The sequence below is a fragment of the Pleuronectes platessa genome, chromosome 12, assembly GCF_947347685.1.
Source record: "Pleuronectes platessa chromosome 12, fPlePla1.1, whole genome shotgun sequence".
NCBI classification, from domain to species: Eukaryota; Metazoa; Chordata; class Actinopteri; order Pleuronectiformes; family Pleuronectidae; genus Pleuronectes; species Pleuronectes platessa.
This window is the reverse complement of record NC_070637.1, coordinates 3074172-3092600: the sequence shown is the minus strand read 5'-3', so window position 1 is coordinate 3092600 and position 18429 is coordinate 3074172. Positions and strand designations below refer to the sequence as shown.

Here is an 18429-nt window from a genome sequence, read left to right as displayed (position 1 = left end):
ATGGTAGAATTGCAGTTATGTCAAGTGAAGAAATGGATACCTGCTTAGCTTTGAATTCAGCTTTTATTCAACAAGAATTCCTAATTATTCCATATTTTGTCGAAGAACATGTTTAGGAATGTATGGGGAAATTACAGATATTTACAATGAAGTATTGTAAAGCTCCTTATTCATTTTCATACATCTATTTACTTCAGATACAAACCAACAAGGCATCAGTTTCATTATTTTCCTTTTTTGTATTAGGAAAGGCTCACAAGCATAATTCATATTTTGAGTTATTTAATGAACAAAAAATCAACAGTTACTTACATTCACACAATTGACTCAGCTTTTAAAATGTTATGGTTAAGTAATGCAATTCTCAAAAGCTTTAACAGCTAAATTTGATCACATGCAATGCTGAGGGAGATATTGAATAATAATATGTAACATATTTCCAAATCAAAAATGTTTAGAAAACAAAGCTCATATAAATAACAGGAATATACACATAGTTTATAAAAACAAGCTCAATCCTTTGGCAACCAGGCATTTGTTACACAAGAGAAAAACTGGAGCCAGCTTTATCTGGTGAAAACTGTGGTAAGAGTGAGTTAAAGTTATTTATTTGTATGTATTTACAATGTTACCAAACTGAAGCTTTATGTATCAGGTTAATGCAGCAGGAATTAGTCAGCATCTTAAACCTTGACATTAAGGCCGAGCATATTGGAGAGGCTCAATGACATTTTGTCATTTTCATCTGATTTCAAAATTTCAGGGCCCACTAAGCCCAGTGCAGACTCGAGCTTATCTACTTTAAAGGTACCTCCTCTCACTAAGGAGGAATCCTCTGCTTCTGTAGAAGCACTGGCATCAAGACTTGGGGCGGCAAGCTTCAGATCAATATCTGTTTTCACTTCAGTTGGTGTGACATTAGGAGAGGGTGCTTTTTGCATTGCCATCTTCAATCTCTCCATAATGTCAATCTTCTCTCCCCCTGCAGATTTTGCATTTAATTTTGGCATGCGGATCCCTTTGCTGAAAACATAATCCTTTTCATCTGTGACAGGTTTTGATAAGCCAAAGATATCAATGGATTCACTGCCGTCAATGCCGTGTCTCGGTAGTCTGTGGGATCGGAATGCAGGAATCTCCATCTCATCACCTGACCCATCAGTTTCGGTGTTAAGGCTTGTGTCTAACTTTAGAGCAGACATGTTGGCATCCGCTGTAATATTGCCTATGTTCACCTTGGGTGCGTCTATCCCAGCCTCAGCTGAAGGATGAACACTGGGAACTTCTACTTCAGATTTTGAAAGGCCAAATTTTGGAATCTTGAAAGGCAATTTAAAGTCACCCAAAGGAGAATTAAAAGCTGGCTTATGGAGCTTTGCATCAGGCCCATTGATATCCACATCGGGTGCATCCAGTTGTGCTTTTGGTAACTTGGTGTCTATGTTTGGTGCTGAGAAATTTCCATCAATGTTTGGTGAAGAAAGGCTGAGATCTGGTACTTTCAGTCCAGCTTTGGGCAAACCGAGGTCCCCCTTTGCATTAATGTTCGGAGTAGAAAGCTTTAAATCTGGTAAATCTGTCTTAAGATCAGCATCCAGATCTCCTTTAATTGTGGGGGCAGAAAGGTTCCACATTGGTGCTTTGACATCAGCTGATGGCAAATTAACATCTACATCAGGAACGGAGACACCTGGAGTCGTTAGCTCTGCATCAGGTAACTGAGCCTTTGATCCTCCGATATTCCATTTTGGCAGGCTGAATGAAGGCATTTTAAATTTTCCAGGAGCATCAATGTCAACATCTGGTGTTTTAACGTCTACATCTGGTGCTTTCAGGTTCCAATCTGGGGCAGCAATGCCACCTTTGATTTTGGGGGCTTCAAGATTCAAGTCTGGGGCTGTTAGACCTGCTTTAGGTAGCTTAGCATCTACATCAGGAAGAGACAAATCCAGATCTGGACTTCTGAGGTCAGTATCCACATCAATGCTAGGTCCTTTAACCCTTGGCCCAGATAAGCCAAATGTTGGAAATTTTATTTTTGGCATCTTGATTTTTCCAGCTGAGGCATCAATATCTGGAGCTTGAAGGTCTACATTAGGACTTTTGAGATCAGCTTTTGGTAAACTAATGTCACAATCTAGTGCATCAATACCCCCTTCAATTTTTGGTGCAGACAAAGAGAGATCCTGTGCCTCAATGACCGGTGCATTTAAATCCGTATCCAACTCGGGACCCTTGGCATTTAGCCCTTTAAATTTTGGCAATTTAAATGTTGGAAACTTCAGTTTTCCATCAGGTGTGTCAAGATCTGGACCATTAAGATCCACATCCAGACCTTTGACATCAGCATTAGGCAGGCTAATATCTAGATCCGGAGTATCTAGCCCACCCTTGATGTTCGGTCCAGAAAGATTAACATCTGGAGCACTCAGATCAGCCTTTGGACCCTTTAGTGTGCCAAATTTGGGTTTCTTAAGAGTGGGCCACTTGATCTTCCCAGATTGAGCTTCAATGTTTGCGTCTGGTGCTTTAACATTGGGTAAATTCAAATCAATATCAGGATCCAGATTGAGGCCAGGTGTATCAGCATGAATGTCAACATCTGGTGATTTCACCTTTGGTCCAGAAAGCATGAACTTGGGCTTTTTGAGTGTTGGGAAATTGACTTTGCCAGAGGGCTGGTCAATGTTGACATCTGCTTTGGGTAAATTCAGATCAATATCTGGTGTACTGATGTCACTCTTAAAATTTGGAACTGACAGACCGACATCTGGAGTGTTCAGATCTGCATTAAGGTCCAGGTCAGCTTTGGGGCCATGAAATTTGGGTTTTTTCCACTTCTTGTGAGGCCAGTTGATTTTCCCTGATGGAGCATCAAAGTCAACATCTGGTGCATTAATGTCTGGGACATTCAGCTCAGCATTTGGTAGAGTAATGTTTGGAGATGAGAGCTGTACATCAGGTGTGTTTAGGTCGGCATCTATGTCTAAGTCTGCTTTTGGGCCTTGAACTTTGGGTTTCTTCCATTTCAGATGAGGCCAGTTGATTTTACCAATAGATGCATCTGCATCTAAATTAGGGACTTCAAGGTCTGCCTTTGTCAAATTAAGGTCAACATCTGGGGTATTTATCCCACCTCCCACTTTTGGGAGAGAGAGATCAACATCTGGTGTGTTCAGGTTTGCATCTAGGTCCAGATCAGCATTTGAGCCATGGAAATTTGGTTTCTTCCACTTCTTGTGAGGCCAGTTGATTTTACCAGATGGGGCATCAATGTCAATATTTGGGATCTGAGCACCTACCTCAGGGGCTTCCATCTCAGCTTTGGGTAAGTTAATATCAACATCTGGTGCTTCCAGATCCCCATCAAACTTTGGTGTGGAGAGGTTGACACCAGGTGCAGACAAGTCAGCATTTAAGTTACCATCTAGCCCTTTGACCTTGGCACCTTTCCATTTTTGATGCGGCCATTTAATTTTTCCTGAGGGTGGCTCAATGTCGGTTTTTCCTAAATTTACATCTAGCCCATTCAGATTCATTTTTGGCCCATTCAAATCCATATCTGGACTTTTAAGATTTAACTTTGGGTCTGGTGTTCCAAAGGCAGGTACATCTATGTCTCCAGATGCACCTACATTTGCATGTGGTGGACTGAGCTGAGGCAGATCGAAATGGGGCATTGAGAATTTGGGGGAATTGTACTTTAAGTTGCCTGTCTTGATTTCTGGTTTCGTAACATCAATATTGGGAGTCGAGACACTGACATTGGGTGCTTTGAGGGTGCCATCAAGATCTCCGGTTACATTTGGTCCAGTCAGTCCTAGAGAGGGCATTGTGAACTTGGTGCTAGCATCAGCTGAAGGCTTATTTAGACTGAGACTGGGAAGGTCTCCATTCATAGTGGGACCCCTTAATCCCCCCTCCAACACTTTTGAAGCATTTAGCTTTCCCCTCAGGCCATCAACGGAAAGAACTGGTGCCTGAGCAGATGCATCCAATGACAGATCTTTGTTCAGGTTGGCAATCTGTTGGGAAGGAAGTGATAAGCAAACCAGGTTAATATAGATACTTTAACATAACAAAAAAGATATTTTAAGCCAGTCTTGTGTAATTTAGCGATAATCTTACTGGAAACCATATGCCCAATGTAAGACATCAAAAACGTTATCAGAGTGACAATTATAGGCTAGTTCAGGCAGCAAACCTGAGCTGTGCTCCTCTAATAATGTAAATGGATTTGTATTTATATAGCGCTTTTCTAGTCTTGATGACCACTCAAAGCGCTTTACATTACAGTTTCACATTCACCCATTCACACACACATTCATACAGTGCATCTACTTGTAGCACTTCTGTTATTCTATGGGGGGGCTATTCGGGGTTCAGCATCTTGCCCAAGGACACTTCGGCATGCAGATGGTTCAGACTGGGGATCGAACCGCCAACCTTCAGGTTGGAGGACGACCACTCTACCCCTCAGCCACAGCCACCCACTAATGTGACATTCTTCACTCTACACAACCCTTCATGATACACACTCGTCCCAAAATGTAAGATTTCCCATCTGTCGCATTGCTTGTCAATGCCTCTGCTGCCTGTCAATACAGCCCCTCCCCCACCTCAGCAACCGCCTGTAGTCTCCAACAGGGAATTAAAGATATATATATATATATATATATATATATGTTTATTCCAAACTCTAACTATGTTCTGCTGCTTAAACAAAACATTTCAGATCTAAGTCTTCTGAATGCTATGAGCTGGGCAATGCAGTCCAATTCACCAATTTGCAGTGAGTTGGCATCCAAAAAATGTTCTAAAAAAGACCAAACTTTGGGGGAATTAACTGATTACATACAATTTTTGCCATAACAGTGGCATACCTTTGCAGAGTCATTGAGACCGAATCCTAAGGAGCCAAACCCAGCAGTTGCACTCAGGTCCTTCTTTGTCAGAACCTTCATGTTGTTATCATACGGCTCCAAGACCTTCAGGATGCTAAGCACTTCGTCTTTGTTGAGGTGGTCCAGGTGGATAGTGGCTGCAACAATCTCATCCCCTGCAACAAACAGAAACAATTCACCAAAGTCATTCCAGCAAATCAATGTCTGTTCCTTTATCTGCAGCTGCTGGTTGGACTGTCTTAAAACTGCTGTAAAAGAGTCACCGGGTTCTGTCTTACCTGCTTTCAGGCCACTCTTTGTAGCAATTGATTCATCTCTGATTCCTGTAACGATGACTCCTTTGTCTGAGTCATCTAGGACCAGGTTTTCTAAAAAACTAGTACTCTTGCTGTTCCCGTTCTGTAATAAAAAGTGGTTATACACTAAATAAGACAGGTCAGAAACATTTCACACATGTACAACATTAGTTTTGTGATCATTCATATATTCATAAATTATTGTTGATCTATTGTCCATTAGAATCAAGAATCCATTGTGAAAGTTGCTATCACATAATGCAGAGTATATTTCGGAACTATTTCTTTGTCTTACTCACCATCATTTTGTGGGTGTTTATATCCACATATCATGGAATTTATACTGAAGTACAAGAAACCATGGAAACTCACAACGACTGCAAGGCTTCCTGTAAACACCAAAGAATAGGATTAAATTAGTATAAGTTTGATCAGAGACATGAAAATACAATGTGCTCTAGCTCGAGCAAGATGAAGAAAACCAGTGTGGCATTTTAACAAATGAGCCGCATTTCCAAACTGAAAGTCTAGTGCAATTATTACTGTTTGTGAAAAAAAGTTCCCTCTTTTATTAACCTGCCTACATCCACAACATGAATACTGCCAGCAGCATGATTTTCATTCCAATAACGCACAGTATGTTATGAATTTAAAAAATGTCCAAAGTGGATATGACTGTGGTGAATGTTGCCAGGTCATGATTTAGACTGTAGTCTTATTAAGTATTAAACCACTGCCCAAAAACCCTTTACTATGTACATGACTCCAGGTTGTTATGATGTCTAATGTAACCTGTTATGCCAAATAAGGTACTGCACCTAAAGTCTGGCAATTCCTGATATTTCATCCCAAATGATAACATAGCGTAGAATACGAGATATGACCTGGGCAGAGGAGAAGATGGCAATACAATAGGACTGTCAAAAATAAATTCTTGAAAAGAGTATGACCTTTCTTTTATATAGATTCTAGGTATCCTTCAAACCAACGCTGTGTAGCTGTCACTCATTACTATGTGTGCACATCAATGTCTGTGCTCACCTGCTCCCTGATTTTCTGACCCCAGCTGACAGAGAAACAACGACGCCCACACACACATCATCTCACACTTCAGGAATTTAAAACTTCTGCTAGGTTTGTGCAGGGGAATGTAGGCATCCAAACCAGTCCGATTGGGTGCATTCTGAACACACACACAGCCCAGCCTGCAGCCACACCCCAAAATCATCACATGTAAATGCTAATGTATTCCACTTGTAACATAGTCGCATATAGACTAAGACAGAGCAGACTTTAAGCTGCTCAGTGCTGGGTTGCGAAAAACAGCAGGAGAAAGAAATGAAGTAATGACTTCTTCCACTAAGAATCAAACTGTGCCCTCATGCTACAAAACAAACCTAATGTGAATCAGTCAACACCTCATCTGTGCTAAGGCAACAGTCCTGAACAGACTCCTAAAAGTAATTAAGTGGATGAACAACAAAGCAAACAATGAGTTCGCAATGAGACGCCACATGGAAAGAAATGTGTGCGTAATACATTTTTAAAGAATATATATAAAGTGAAAGCTATCAGCACTGATCAGAGTAGACGATGTAACTGTTCTTGCACATGAATCCTTAATTCTCAAAGAAATAACAGATGGAAATAAGGACATATGACATAACTGCGTTGGCTCTGTGCGTTGGACAGCAAACCAGAAACTAGCATTGAGTCCAGGAAAATAGGAAAGGCAGTAAAGTTACAAGCGATTTCCCCAAAAATGATTAGAGCTTTGCTCTAATAATAGGTGTGTCCTTTTAATCAGGGTGTCAACATCAATACTGATACCAACCACTGAGCAAAACTACAGGGTGTGAGTCTGATGACCGGTTGGGCATGTCCAAGTTAGAAAAACAGTATGTCGCTGTCATAGCAATTTCTGCAATCCCACTTTGACAACGAGGAACGAGACACAATTCTCTTACAGTATAGTCACAACTTAAATGTTCAGAGCATGGTGCATACGACAAAGGTTAGTTTGTAATATGCACACCGATGGGAAACAGTTCTTTGTCTTTAAACATTTGGCTCATCCCTCCCACTCTGGTTGGGGTTGTTACAAAGTCAAAGGTCAGGATCTTCTGATGAGATCAAGGCAACATTGCCTTAGTTAAACCAATCAGGCCAAGATTCATTCAGTTGAACAGGATACAGCATGATCAAGGTTACATTGTATGAGATTCAATCATGATCAATCAAAGGGGAAATTAATATAATCATATTGTGGTCAAAATGTTACATTTCCCTTAGAGTCGCACAGACATTTCTATTCATTAGCAATTTAGCGTTTGTTAAATTAAAAATGATATATATTTTTATCTACAGTTTAATTATTTTATTTTGAAGCATCACTTATGTCTCGGCCATGCAGCTGGGTCGTGACATATTACAGATGCATTGTAAAAACCCTGACTTGTAAATAAAAGAATATATTATGAGATCACCTTATTCCAGTGAATGTCAAGTATATGCACCCAAAGTTTCAAACAGCTGTTGAAAAAGCTGTCTGTGCGTATTCCATCACCAGAACTGGGAACATTTTTAATTTGAAGCTTCATATTCAAATCAAATCTTTTCCTTACAACTCAATATAACTGAATAACAAGGAGTTAAAATCTTAATCTGATTAGTATTATATTATTTTCTATGATCAATTACATTTAACACAATAGAGGATGTTTTTAGTTATCTCATATCAAGAAACAAGCCATAGGCCATAGACATAAATTTTGATGGTCTCACCGTGTGGTGCTGCCAAGGATGCCTGCACGTAAAGAAAGCCCAGGGAGAGATGTCTCCTCCTCAGTGAATGCCTTCTGCTCTGTCAGGTAGGACGAGATGGATCTGCCTATAAGGTTAAAGCCAGCCAGGAGAACAGGTTAGGCCACCTCAGAACCGCCTCTCCTAGTACCCCCTTTCCTCCATGCATAGTGCAAGTACACGCACACACACACACACACACACATGCACACACCTTGACTTCGAAATGTGTCACAGAGCAGAGCAGCCGAAACCGGACTAGAAAGCACAGGAGAGAGAGACATAGCAGCGAGAGACACACCACTCCTTCTTAACAGGACTAACCAGGTTTACAAAGAAACAAATACGTAGCAACACTGTCGAGCACACACAAACACTTCACTAGCACACACATTTTGTACATTGTCTTCATATGACAGGCCAAAAAAAACACCAGCTTCGAGTCATTTTATCACCTTGGATTCAAATCGTTTTTCATGATTTGACTATTTAAGTCATTTATAAATTCCTTGAAGTGATTTCTTGAAGTGTCTATTTTCTATATTCTATTCTATAGTTTGTATTCATATGAGCACATGATTGCACTCAATTTGTAGAGCTTCCGGACTGCTTTTATAGCTTTCACTGTTATTGTTGTGTACAGACTTTGCAAATCAGTCAACACCACACTTAGATAACAGCAGTAAAAGCTGACATGACGATGGTTTGTGTCTCTACCCCGAGATTTTCATACCACAGGTGTCAATCAACATCCTCAGGAGGGTGGCGTTCAAGACAATATGAAAATGTAATCAGTGTCACACTCAAACAAACACAGGTGTGCAATCAAGGCTCCGTCCTGCAAAGAGATTGGTGTTTCTCAAAAATAAATATTGTTGAGGAATATTTAACCATCCTCACACAGCTTCTCATACACTTCTCTCTCTAAGCAGGACAGGTTATAGATAGTGGACCAACCAACAGTTCATTGTAGTGTCTACGTTGAGGGACTTTCATATCTAACTCAGATTCTAGTTTCTAATCGAGTGATGGATGTATGATGAACCAACACTTTAATACGAGCAAGCTGCAGTTACTAATAGCAAAGCAGGGGCTCACCAGTGAAAACAAAGTAGACATAAGTTATAGTCAAACTGTTTTTTAAGGTCCTTATAAGCAAGTCTCAATGCTCAGCAGCCATCTTGGTTTTTATTTTAGACTAATGAGACCAGGCTCCTGTCTATATGAATGGAACGCAACTGCACTTCCAAAGGTCAGGGGCAGATAGAAACAGTATGTATAGAACCAACAGTCATATCTGCTAAATGTCCCTTTTGGTGACTTTGCCGCAAGTCAAGGTTTTAAATGTACAAGTTATACTTTTACTACACATCCCCAAGGTGTCACTTGCATAAATGCAACAACACAGTTGGTTTCCTGTTTCCTGTTTGCTATAAAGCACAGGATTGGCTCATTCAAGGTAGGGTCGTTGTGAATTGTCAGTATGACTGCAATTTTGGGCAAACATCTTTTTTAATTAAGGATTCATAACATCTGTAAGTCAACAAACTCATACATTCTTTTTTTCTGAATTCAGGGCATCTGGGATTTATTTTTAAATGTTTACTTCTATGACCTTTCCAATATCTGTTTTATACATTGCATCAACATATTATAACTTTCTGTTTTATCATCTTGGACACTTTTATTAGGCTTTAAAAAAACGCTTTGCTTTATGCATGTATAAAAATGTGTAAGAAAATGAAGAATAAAATGTAAATATATATATATCATAAAGTTATATTTACATGTAAATGTCATATTCATTTAATGGAGAACCCTAGCCTCAATAATGAAAGCATAAAATGTATTTAAAACAAAGTTGCTTCACATTTTAAAAAACTATTATAATTCAATCAACAGCAAGTGTAAATAACAATAAATGTTTATTCATTCAGTAATTCACCGTTCTACTGGGGCTACTCAGGAAACAGTCCGTACAGGTGAGAGACCATTGTCATCATCGATCAGCCCATTGTCTTCTCCACATGTTTCATGAAACCAGTGTCTGCAGACCACAGGACAGACTCTTTTTGGATCATCTCTGTCCTACAGAGCAAACTGATTATTAGCTAGTTAACATCAGTTTAAACAGACAGGGACATACTGTATGTACCATTAACTCCTGTCTAACAACTCTAGACATCATGCTAAATCTCTTTAGTTTCTCATTCTTTTACTTCAGGAAAACCATTAATGCATATTTCCCAATTTAGAGAATTTAAGTGACAATCCTAGATTACCCAAAGTATGCTGTCCCAAATTATCAATCATGTTTGATAAAGTGGGACAAACACACTTTCAACGACTCAATATAAATTTTGTAACTTGAATACACCAGAAACATAATTAGATAACAATTACGAACATTGTCTTATTTATGACTTGTTTATATCCTTCACATCTTGACAGAGACCTATGCCAGTGATCTTCATGCATCATGCAATTCCAGAGGGTGTGGCTTCTGATTCACATTTGCCTCGCCCCTTTCTGTGACATCCTCCCAATGAAGTCATGTGATTTCAGTCAGATGATGTCCATACTTTTGATTTCCCACATTACCCAATGTCCCAGATTACCCAAATTCACGCTGCATGAGAGACAGCCAGTTAACTTAGCTCAAAGTAAAGCCTGGAAGCAGTAGCCAAGTCTAAATGTTGAACAACACAACTCGGTCAGTGATGAAGCCTGAGTTCCAAACACTTGGAAATAGATGAAGGTTTTAAAACTGGTTCTCTTCTTGAATTTGGGATGTAGCTGTGCTATAAGAGCTACTGTATAATGGACACCTTGATGCATTATCAATTACTTATTATTAATATATTTACATTAGTAGTGGTGGAAACTAAGCACATCTACCACAAATACTGTAGTATTTTGAGACTTCCATGACTATTGTACTTTCTATTCCAGCTACATTCATCGGGCAGTTACCCTTACAGGTTGTTTTACAGGTAGAAGATAAAGTTAACAATAAAATCTACAACCTGTTGTTATAAAGAGCTCCACCAGCCACCACGTGATACTTCTGCACTCTCATTCGTACTTAGCTGGTCAAAGGAAAGCATCTGATTACATTGTGGGAGGTCTGTGTTGTGTGGTCACTGTTTCATTTTCACATAAATGAAACAGGAATATATATGGGGGACAAAATATGAAATGGAATGCAATATTCCAGTAATGCAATAAATACCACCTCTGTGGTGTTTTCTCTATGTGGAAGAAGTGTTGCTTTAACCCTGTAGTATATTTCAAGGCTATAATTTGTAGAGTCTTTGAACTGGATTTTAACTTTCTGTTATCAGGCATTTACGTTTTTTTGGAGGGTATTTTCGTTTGAAAATTGTCCTTACCAAGTAGCATACCAAGCAATGAGTCACTACCCAACCCATCCATCAAATTAATAAAAGGCGATGGTTGTATATAGGAGGGATTAAGATGGGTGTTGCCAGTGCAAGACAATAGCTCAAGAATGAACTAGACCTAAGTCCTGTTAATTAGGTGAAGAGGAGTGAGTCACAGACTATTAGGAGACAGCAGTGATAAACTGCCTTTATAGTTCTTCATCACAGTTTCTACCTCTAATAAAAGACAATGAAGCGGACACTTTCTCTCATTTCGTTACTATAGTTATCGTGAAGTTGTATTCTGTAAATACTGAAAGCAACCAGTGAACAACCAGTCATTCAGAACTCATTACCTCACTAGAACCATATGTAGTTTTGTCACAGTCTGAGTTCACAGATGTGTCCGATGTCACTGTCGTTGTGCCAGCTTGAAAGAGAGAGGGAGAGCAGTCAGGAGGCGCTGAATTTAAGAAAAGTATCAGTCAAGATCTCTTGGTCAGTGTTGATAATTTTGCCGATGGCCACAGACAAATCGGTGTATGGGGACAGATAAGAGAAAAACTAGGTTCAGTTCATGGTGAAACTGTTGCAGGTCAGAGGACGTCAGCTGACCGTCCTTCATATGGGACCCAGGTCGCATTCGCATTCAAACTGCTTAAAGAATGTGGACACATGTGGCCCAGACCACCTCCGAATGTGGTCAGGTGAGATTGGATTGCTATCTGATCTAAATGTTTTCACATCTATACTAAGAGCTGTCCACTTGTGATCCGATCACAAAAGCCACACGTTAACACTAGGTGTGTACGGTGTCTAACTAGACCTGTCTGTGACCTCCTTACCTGATCTCCTGCACTTTATATTATTGAACAGTTTTCACACCTACTGAAGCTTCAGTGTTGTCTTTCAGTTGTAAGGTAAAATCATCTAACAAAAAGATGATCATAAATTCTGAGGTAAAGCTGCCGAAACTCTGCTGAAGCTTACAAAGTGCAACCTGCACCCCAGACCAACCCCCATCCTCCAGGCTGCTCCCACCCCCGCAGCACAGTCCGAACTCTGTGAGACTCCTATTTGTATGCATATGTCCACATGACCTTTGATACGGAAATGAATTTCAGCTATTTGTGGGTTTCAGTTTTGTCCTCCCAGTGCCCCAGGCCGATGGCTATAGTACAGTTGGGAGGAATGTACCATCGCAGGCTGAACACCATAGCACAGCATGCAGATTGTGAGGATTGATTGTACGTAGGAAAGAGATCTGTGACATAAACTGTACTGATCTGAATGAGACACCTCTGAGGAAGCTCCTCGAGGACTCTTAAGGTGTGATTATGTCACATTTGTGGCATGCACGCTTTTTTGGGATAACCCAACTTTACATTTGTGTTTTTCCTTTTTATTTGCCAAAACTGCAGCCACACCCAGGGGTGTTGCACAAAAGTATGGTCCTTATGTATCTGTGGCATTCCCACACCCTTCTTCAGAACCCAGGCAGACACAGACACCAATTCAAGGAACTTTGTTGTGCAGCAGGCTGGTGTCCAGTGCACCCCTCACATCTCAAATGTGTCTCAAGCTTACAGTAGAAATTAAATGGTGAAAGTTGAGTCTGGCAAAGATTGTCAAAACACTGAACCCAGAACTGAACCAAATGTAGTTAACAGTACCCATCATTTAGCCTATACACCGATGTAAGCACAAGACAGGATTTTAAATGATTGAATTTTAAGTATTTTTTTGCTTCCTCAAAACTAATGAATTGGATTTTGCACAAAGGTTATACCACCTTTTACATTTACTCAAGCGTCTGATTCTGGGGTGTCCAAACTTTTTATCCCGAGGCCCACATACAGAAAAAAATGTGAAGGTCTGGGCCACTCACGCCGTCACGCCCCCCTGCCCTGGAGCAAACTGTTGACAGTGCGCCTCAATCGCGTCGCTCAGGGCGGGGGGGCGTGGCGGCGTTCTGAGGGACAGCTGGCAGGTCAGGGGTGCTTTGGGCGCCACCTAAACTGAGAAGAAGAATACAGTGTCCATTACATTACATTTCATTTAGCTGACGCTTTTATCCAAAGCGACTTATAATAAGTCCATTCAAGGGTACCCGAGGGTACAAACCCAGAACAACAAGAATCAAGAAAATACAATTTCTTCAAAAATAGAGCAAAACTACAAAGTGCTATAAGGAAGTGCCATTTAAGTGCTACCTAATTGTTAGTTTCAACAATTTTTTTTAAAAATTTTTTGAAGACGGGCCAAGTTAAAATGGGTGGCGAGCCGCAGATGGCCCACGGGCCGTAGTTTGGTCAGCCCTGGTCTAAATCCTTCCTTCACTTTTACCAGAGCTTTGAACAGGATGTTGAGATGTAGTTGGGAGGCCACAGGGAGAGCCATGAGTGTGAAGGAACAGGGAGGGAGTGCACTTCAGTCAATGTCTGGCCTTGAAATGAGACTGGCTTGGTCTGAGTGCTTGTATCGGAGGCGATACATAAATGAGAGTTGGTTAAAAAACGGCTCCTCAAGTCTCTTGGGGGGGAGAGAGCAAAGACGTGCTATATTAGTTGTTTATTGAACTCCATCCACACTTGAACAATCAGTAGGAGACCACTTTCCAAACAGATATTTAGACTATTGTATATTAATTCCAATTTTTTATTTCATTAGAACACAAAGATCTGTCACTAAACTAGCAGATGTGTGAGCGACAGAAGGGTGAGAAATAAAGGGAGGCATCAGTAGAAGAAAATTTAACCCTTAAAACAGCTGGACATTTCCTTTCATTTCTGAATTAGCTATATTTCAAAGGGATGTCTGTATGTGATTTCACTAAACTGCCCACAGTAATACTGTTCACCAATCCCAATATTAAGGCATTGGAGCCGCTCTCTGACATAAACTTGTCGGTAAATTGGCTGAACAGCGACATTCTCCACTCAGACGTGTTCACAACAACACAGAAATCTGGAGTCAGGTGAGGGGTGGAGCAGCCGGCAGAGACAGGACATAACAAATCAACTCTGCTGCAGAGATCACATGTTTTTGTCTACAGCACATAGACACTAGTGTATATATATAGTTTTTTGTCTTTTCAATTTGGCTTCTGTTGCATGTTAGAAACATTATCCACACCTCGAATGGCTCACGGTGAATCCTGCAGAGGACCTCCTGCAGTGCCCTCATTCCGATATTCTCCGGGGGAGCTGCTGGCTGGAGAAACTCCAAACAAAGTCTGGAGCCTCTCACTCGGACATTTGCGCTCTCACATACAGGCCCGATTCAGAATGTTTGTCTGAAAGCAGCTGAGAGTTCAGCCTGTAAATAAATGCATGATGATAGCTGATGAAAGTAGGAGTTAAAGACACCCCACACAGACCATCTGCGTGGCTCTGTATGTGTGGCGTCACTGCTGTGAATGACCAGAAGGCAACAGCCTTGATATCAACCAGGTGTTCACACTGTGAGTGAGAGGCTGCAGCTGATTTTGTTCATACATGTCTCTTAGCTGAGGGCTGCCTCTTCTAGAATCAGAGAGAGAGAGAGAGAGGTGAAGAAAGAAAATAAAGGCTCCTTGATTCATGTTTCATTCACTGTCTCCACTTCAGGTCTAAACTTGCTCCTTTTAATGAATACTTGGAGGAGCATCGAGTTCTGTGAAACAAAGATGCACACACAGACATACACACAAACACACAGTGGTACAACAGCACAAGTGGGTTCTGCAGCAGAGGTTCTTTGTCCAACTATTGAGCAGCAGCCTCCTCATAGCAAAGGCAAAGTAACATTCTTTGTTTCAGCCCGATTGCCTCTCGTTAGCTGTATACTTGCAGTCCCGACATGTGCACTTGTCTCTGTTGTTGATGGGTGAGTGCACAGACATTGTCATTCCGGTTATTGCGTAGCAGTGGTAGCAGCAGTGGGGAAAGGCATGTGGAGCATGTGGAGGAAAGTGAGATTTTTGCAGCGCTACAAGTTAACACTGAAACTGACACAGGCTCATTCATTCCGGCCCTGAAGTGTGCCAAGGGTTACATACCTCATGTTTAGATCGCTAGCAGCTCGTTCGGAAACCAGTGAGCAGAAAGACTTGCTGCATCTTACACTCTGTCATTCACCCTGAAGACACTGGCAAGATGTTTCAGTGTCAGTGCAACACACACAGAGAGCCAGGGGCCAACCCAGAATCCATGCTGGGGGGGGGCAAATCTTGTTGTCCTCTGCAGCAGAGACATCCTGTTTAACCTGAGCCATCAGTTTCAAATAGCTGATAAAAAGCTTGACTCCTCATAGTGTAGGGCATCCATCAGTTAAGTACCGGGCCCGATTCTTCAGCAGGTCCCAGCCATTGCAAAGATATTAGTTACTAATTACTCAATTAAAGTGTAACTGCAACGATTGCTAATTATTATTCATAAAGTAGACTAGTGCAGTGGCCATTGTAAACCTGTCTGTTGGAAAATATTAGTTTAAGGGCAACAGAATTATACCTTTGAGCATTCCAGAAAGTAAAACTAAATATGGTTCACATTCATAGAATTCATAGAATTCATTCAAGATCAATTTTGTCTCATTCATTTCATTTTGAACAGAATAACTTCTTCTTGGAACAACAACGTACAGCTTTGTAACGTCTGTATTGTGTTGCGGGGTCGAACGTAGTCAAATGAGAAGTAACACACATTTGCCAACCCGGCTACATAAATGGGTTTTATGCTCCGTTAGAGGTGCTTGGTGATTGGACAAGTAACTGCCTCACCTGATGTTGGATTATGGGTAATATCTTTACATCCATTTATAACTTCCTGAACAGCCACTTCCCACTGTGATTGTAGGATGTGGAGCCATCGATAGTTCTTCTCCCAGTATCGTCACTGGGCCTCGTTCAGGGGTCGGCAACATGCACGTGAAAATGTCTAGTTGAGATCAAGTGTAGCAGGGCTCTCAGGACCCTCAGTTCTCCACGTAGGCCTTGGATCCTAAGGTTCAGGCCTAGATGTTTGTGCTGCATAAGGGCTCAATCGCTCAAAGAAGAGGTGCACGATCTGAGACATGTTCTTATGGGTTTTTTGTATAATTAGATGGGTTAGGTTTGCCTCCAGAAATATGATCTGGATGATATCACATATTTATATTCACGTAAATTTACTACATAACATCAGCTGTATGTGGACCTCACGTAAATGGGGCTATAGCAACAGTAAATAAAGCAATGGTCAAAGGCAAAAGTAACACAAAGCAAACAAACAGAAATAATTAAATAAACAAAAATAAGTAAAATACTATACCAACATTATTACACATCATAATAATATTTGTAATTTAATAGGTCCACTATTATAATTGTTATTATTATTGTCCTTTTTTATATAGAAAACCAAACTAACACCCACCCACACACACACACACACACACACACACACACACACACACACACACACACAAACACACACACAGACACTCTGCTATTTGCTTTGTCATCCCAATCTGTTAACTGGTCTGTACTCACTGTTCTTGTCTTCCTGTCTTGTTTCTTGTCATACATTGTTAAATAAAAATATAAATAGATAAAAAAAATACAGTTATAGACTGGTCCCAGTGTAACAGTAGTATTTACCAGGCTGGTAAATGTTGAAGGTATTTCTTTAATATCCTCAATCTGTTCTTCAACTGCTTGGTGAGAGTGGCAGATATGGATGCCGGATGTCGTGCACACCACCGTTTCCAGATAATGAAAATCGCTTGTTTCCTTCAACTTATTTGATTCAATGATTTCTAAATTACAAAAATAGTAACACAAATCTTTAAATTGCATTAAATGTCATATTTTTCAATCTGCACGATATTAAGTAAAATTAGTACAGTAAAGAGTAGTCGAGCTTGTGCATACACTCCATCACAAATATAACAGTGGGTAAAGATACAATAAGTTAGTGCCTCCCCTCCACCGCTCTGTCTGAGGATGTGGTTAATAGGTGGTAAGAAATGTTCCATCCTCACAAGGCATCATTAGAAGATGGAAAGAATGCTACGTGTTTGAACTATCATGGTCAAATTGTGTAATGTATTCTTCAGTACATGATTTATTTTAAACTTATTTTGAATAATCCCCCATGGTCAGCTGAAGGAAAGGAAATAGGCCTCACAGTTACACTTTTTAATCCATTGTTAGTTTAAGGAACCAACTCTGGTCCAACATTGTGTCGACACTAAAGCTCCAGTACAACACGTAAGTTTACCACATACACAGACAACAGGTGCTGGATGCTTTTAGTGTTCAAGTGAGCACGTGTGGTGTCTTCACAGATAAATGTTTCATACACAGCTAAATGTGATCACATGTGAAAGGAACGTGTTGAGACAGGCCTGTATTTTTGTATTATAGCCTCCCATTAAAAACCTGTGAACCGGATCAAGCTGTCATAGCAACAGGTTTCCATGGTATCGGTCCCTGATATAGTGCTAATACTGACCATAAAGGCCTACTGTACTGTATGTGAAATGCATTAACTATGGGTTTGAAGAAGCTGTGGTATACACTCCTCTACTCCTCTTGAATGTTACACTCACTAACACCTGTGACATTGATCTTCTGTCCGTCCTGGCAGAGGGATTCCTCACAGGAGACTCTAAGGTTTCTGTTTTTTTTTAACCCTTTCCAAAAGTTGCACCTGTTAAGCCCCATGAGGCAAATTGTGATTTGTAAATTTGGGCTAAAATAATCAAATTTTATTGACTGTGACACTTTGTTTGCTTCACTATAAACTCATCAGAGAAGCGGTTTCCTTTGCCAGTGTCCTTACTTTAATTGAATAGTTCTATGCTCCCTGAGCAAAGCCATATTGATTTTCAAACAATTAAGTCCCAATGACTGTATGTGCAGCCCCTTGAATTGTTGAGCCACAAGGTGAAATATAATTACCTTCACTGTGTAATTAATTTAGGTTTGTTTTTACTTAGATTTGTTTTAACAAAAAAGCATATTTTACATGGACCTGCTTGTGTCATGTAGGGATTGCTGTGACACTGCATTCCTGGCACAGT

The 18429-nt window shown here is 40.4% G+C and overlaps 1 protein-coding gene across 1 annotated transcript; it reads right to left on the bottom strand.

Annotated features, from left to right (window-relative positions):
- Positions 1-44: 44 nt before the first annotated feature.
- Positions 45-8150, bottom strand: si:ch211-125o16.4 (neuroblast differentiation-associated protein AHNAK). Its single transcript, XM_053436316.1, has 5 exons — positions 7985-8150; positions 5500-5589; positions 5183-5303; positions 4884-5059; positions 45-4025 (listed from the first exon to the last, which is right to left on the bottom strand). The coding sequence occupies exons 2-5, from the start codon at positions 5503-5505 to the stop codon at positions 684-686; spliced, it is 3645 nt and encodes a 1214-aa protein (XP_053292291.1). The 5' UTR covers positions 5506-5589; positions 7985-8150; the 3' UTR covers positions 45-683.
- Positions 8151-18429: the final 10279 nt, after the last annotated feature.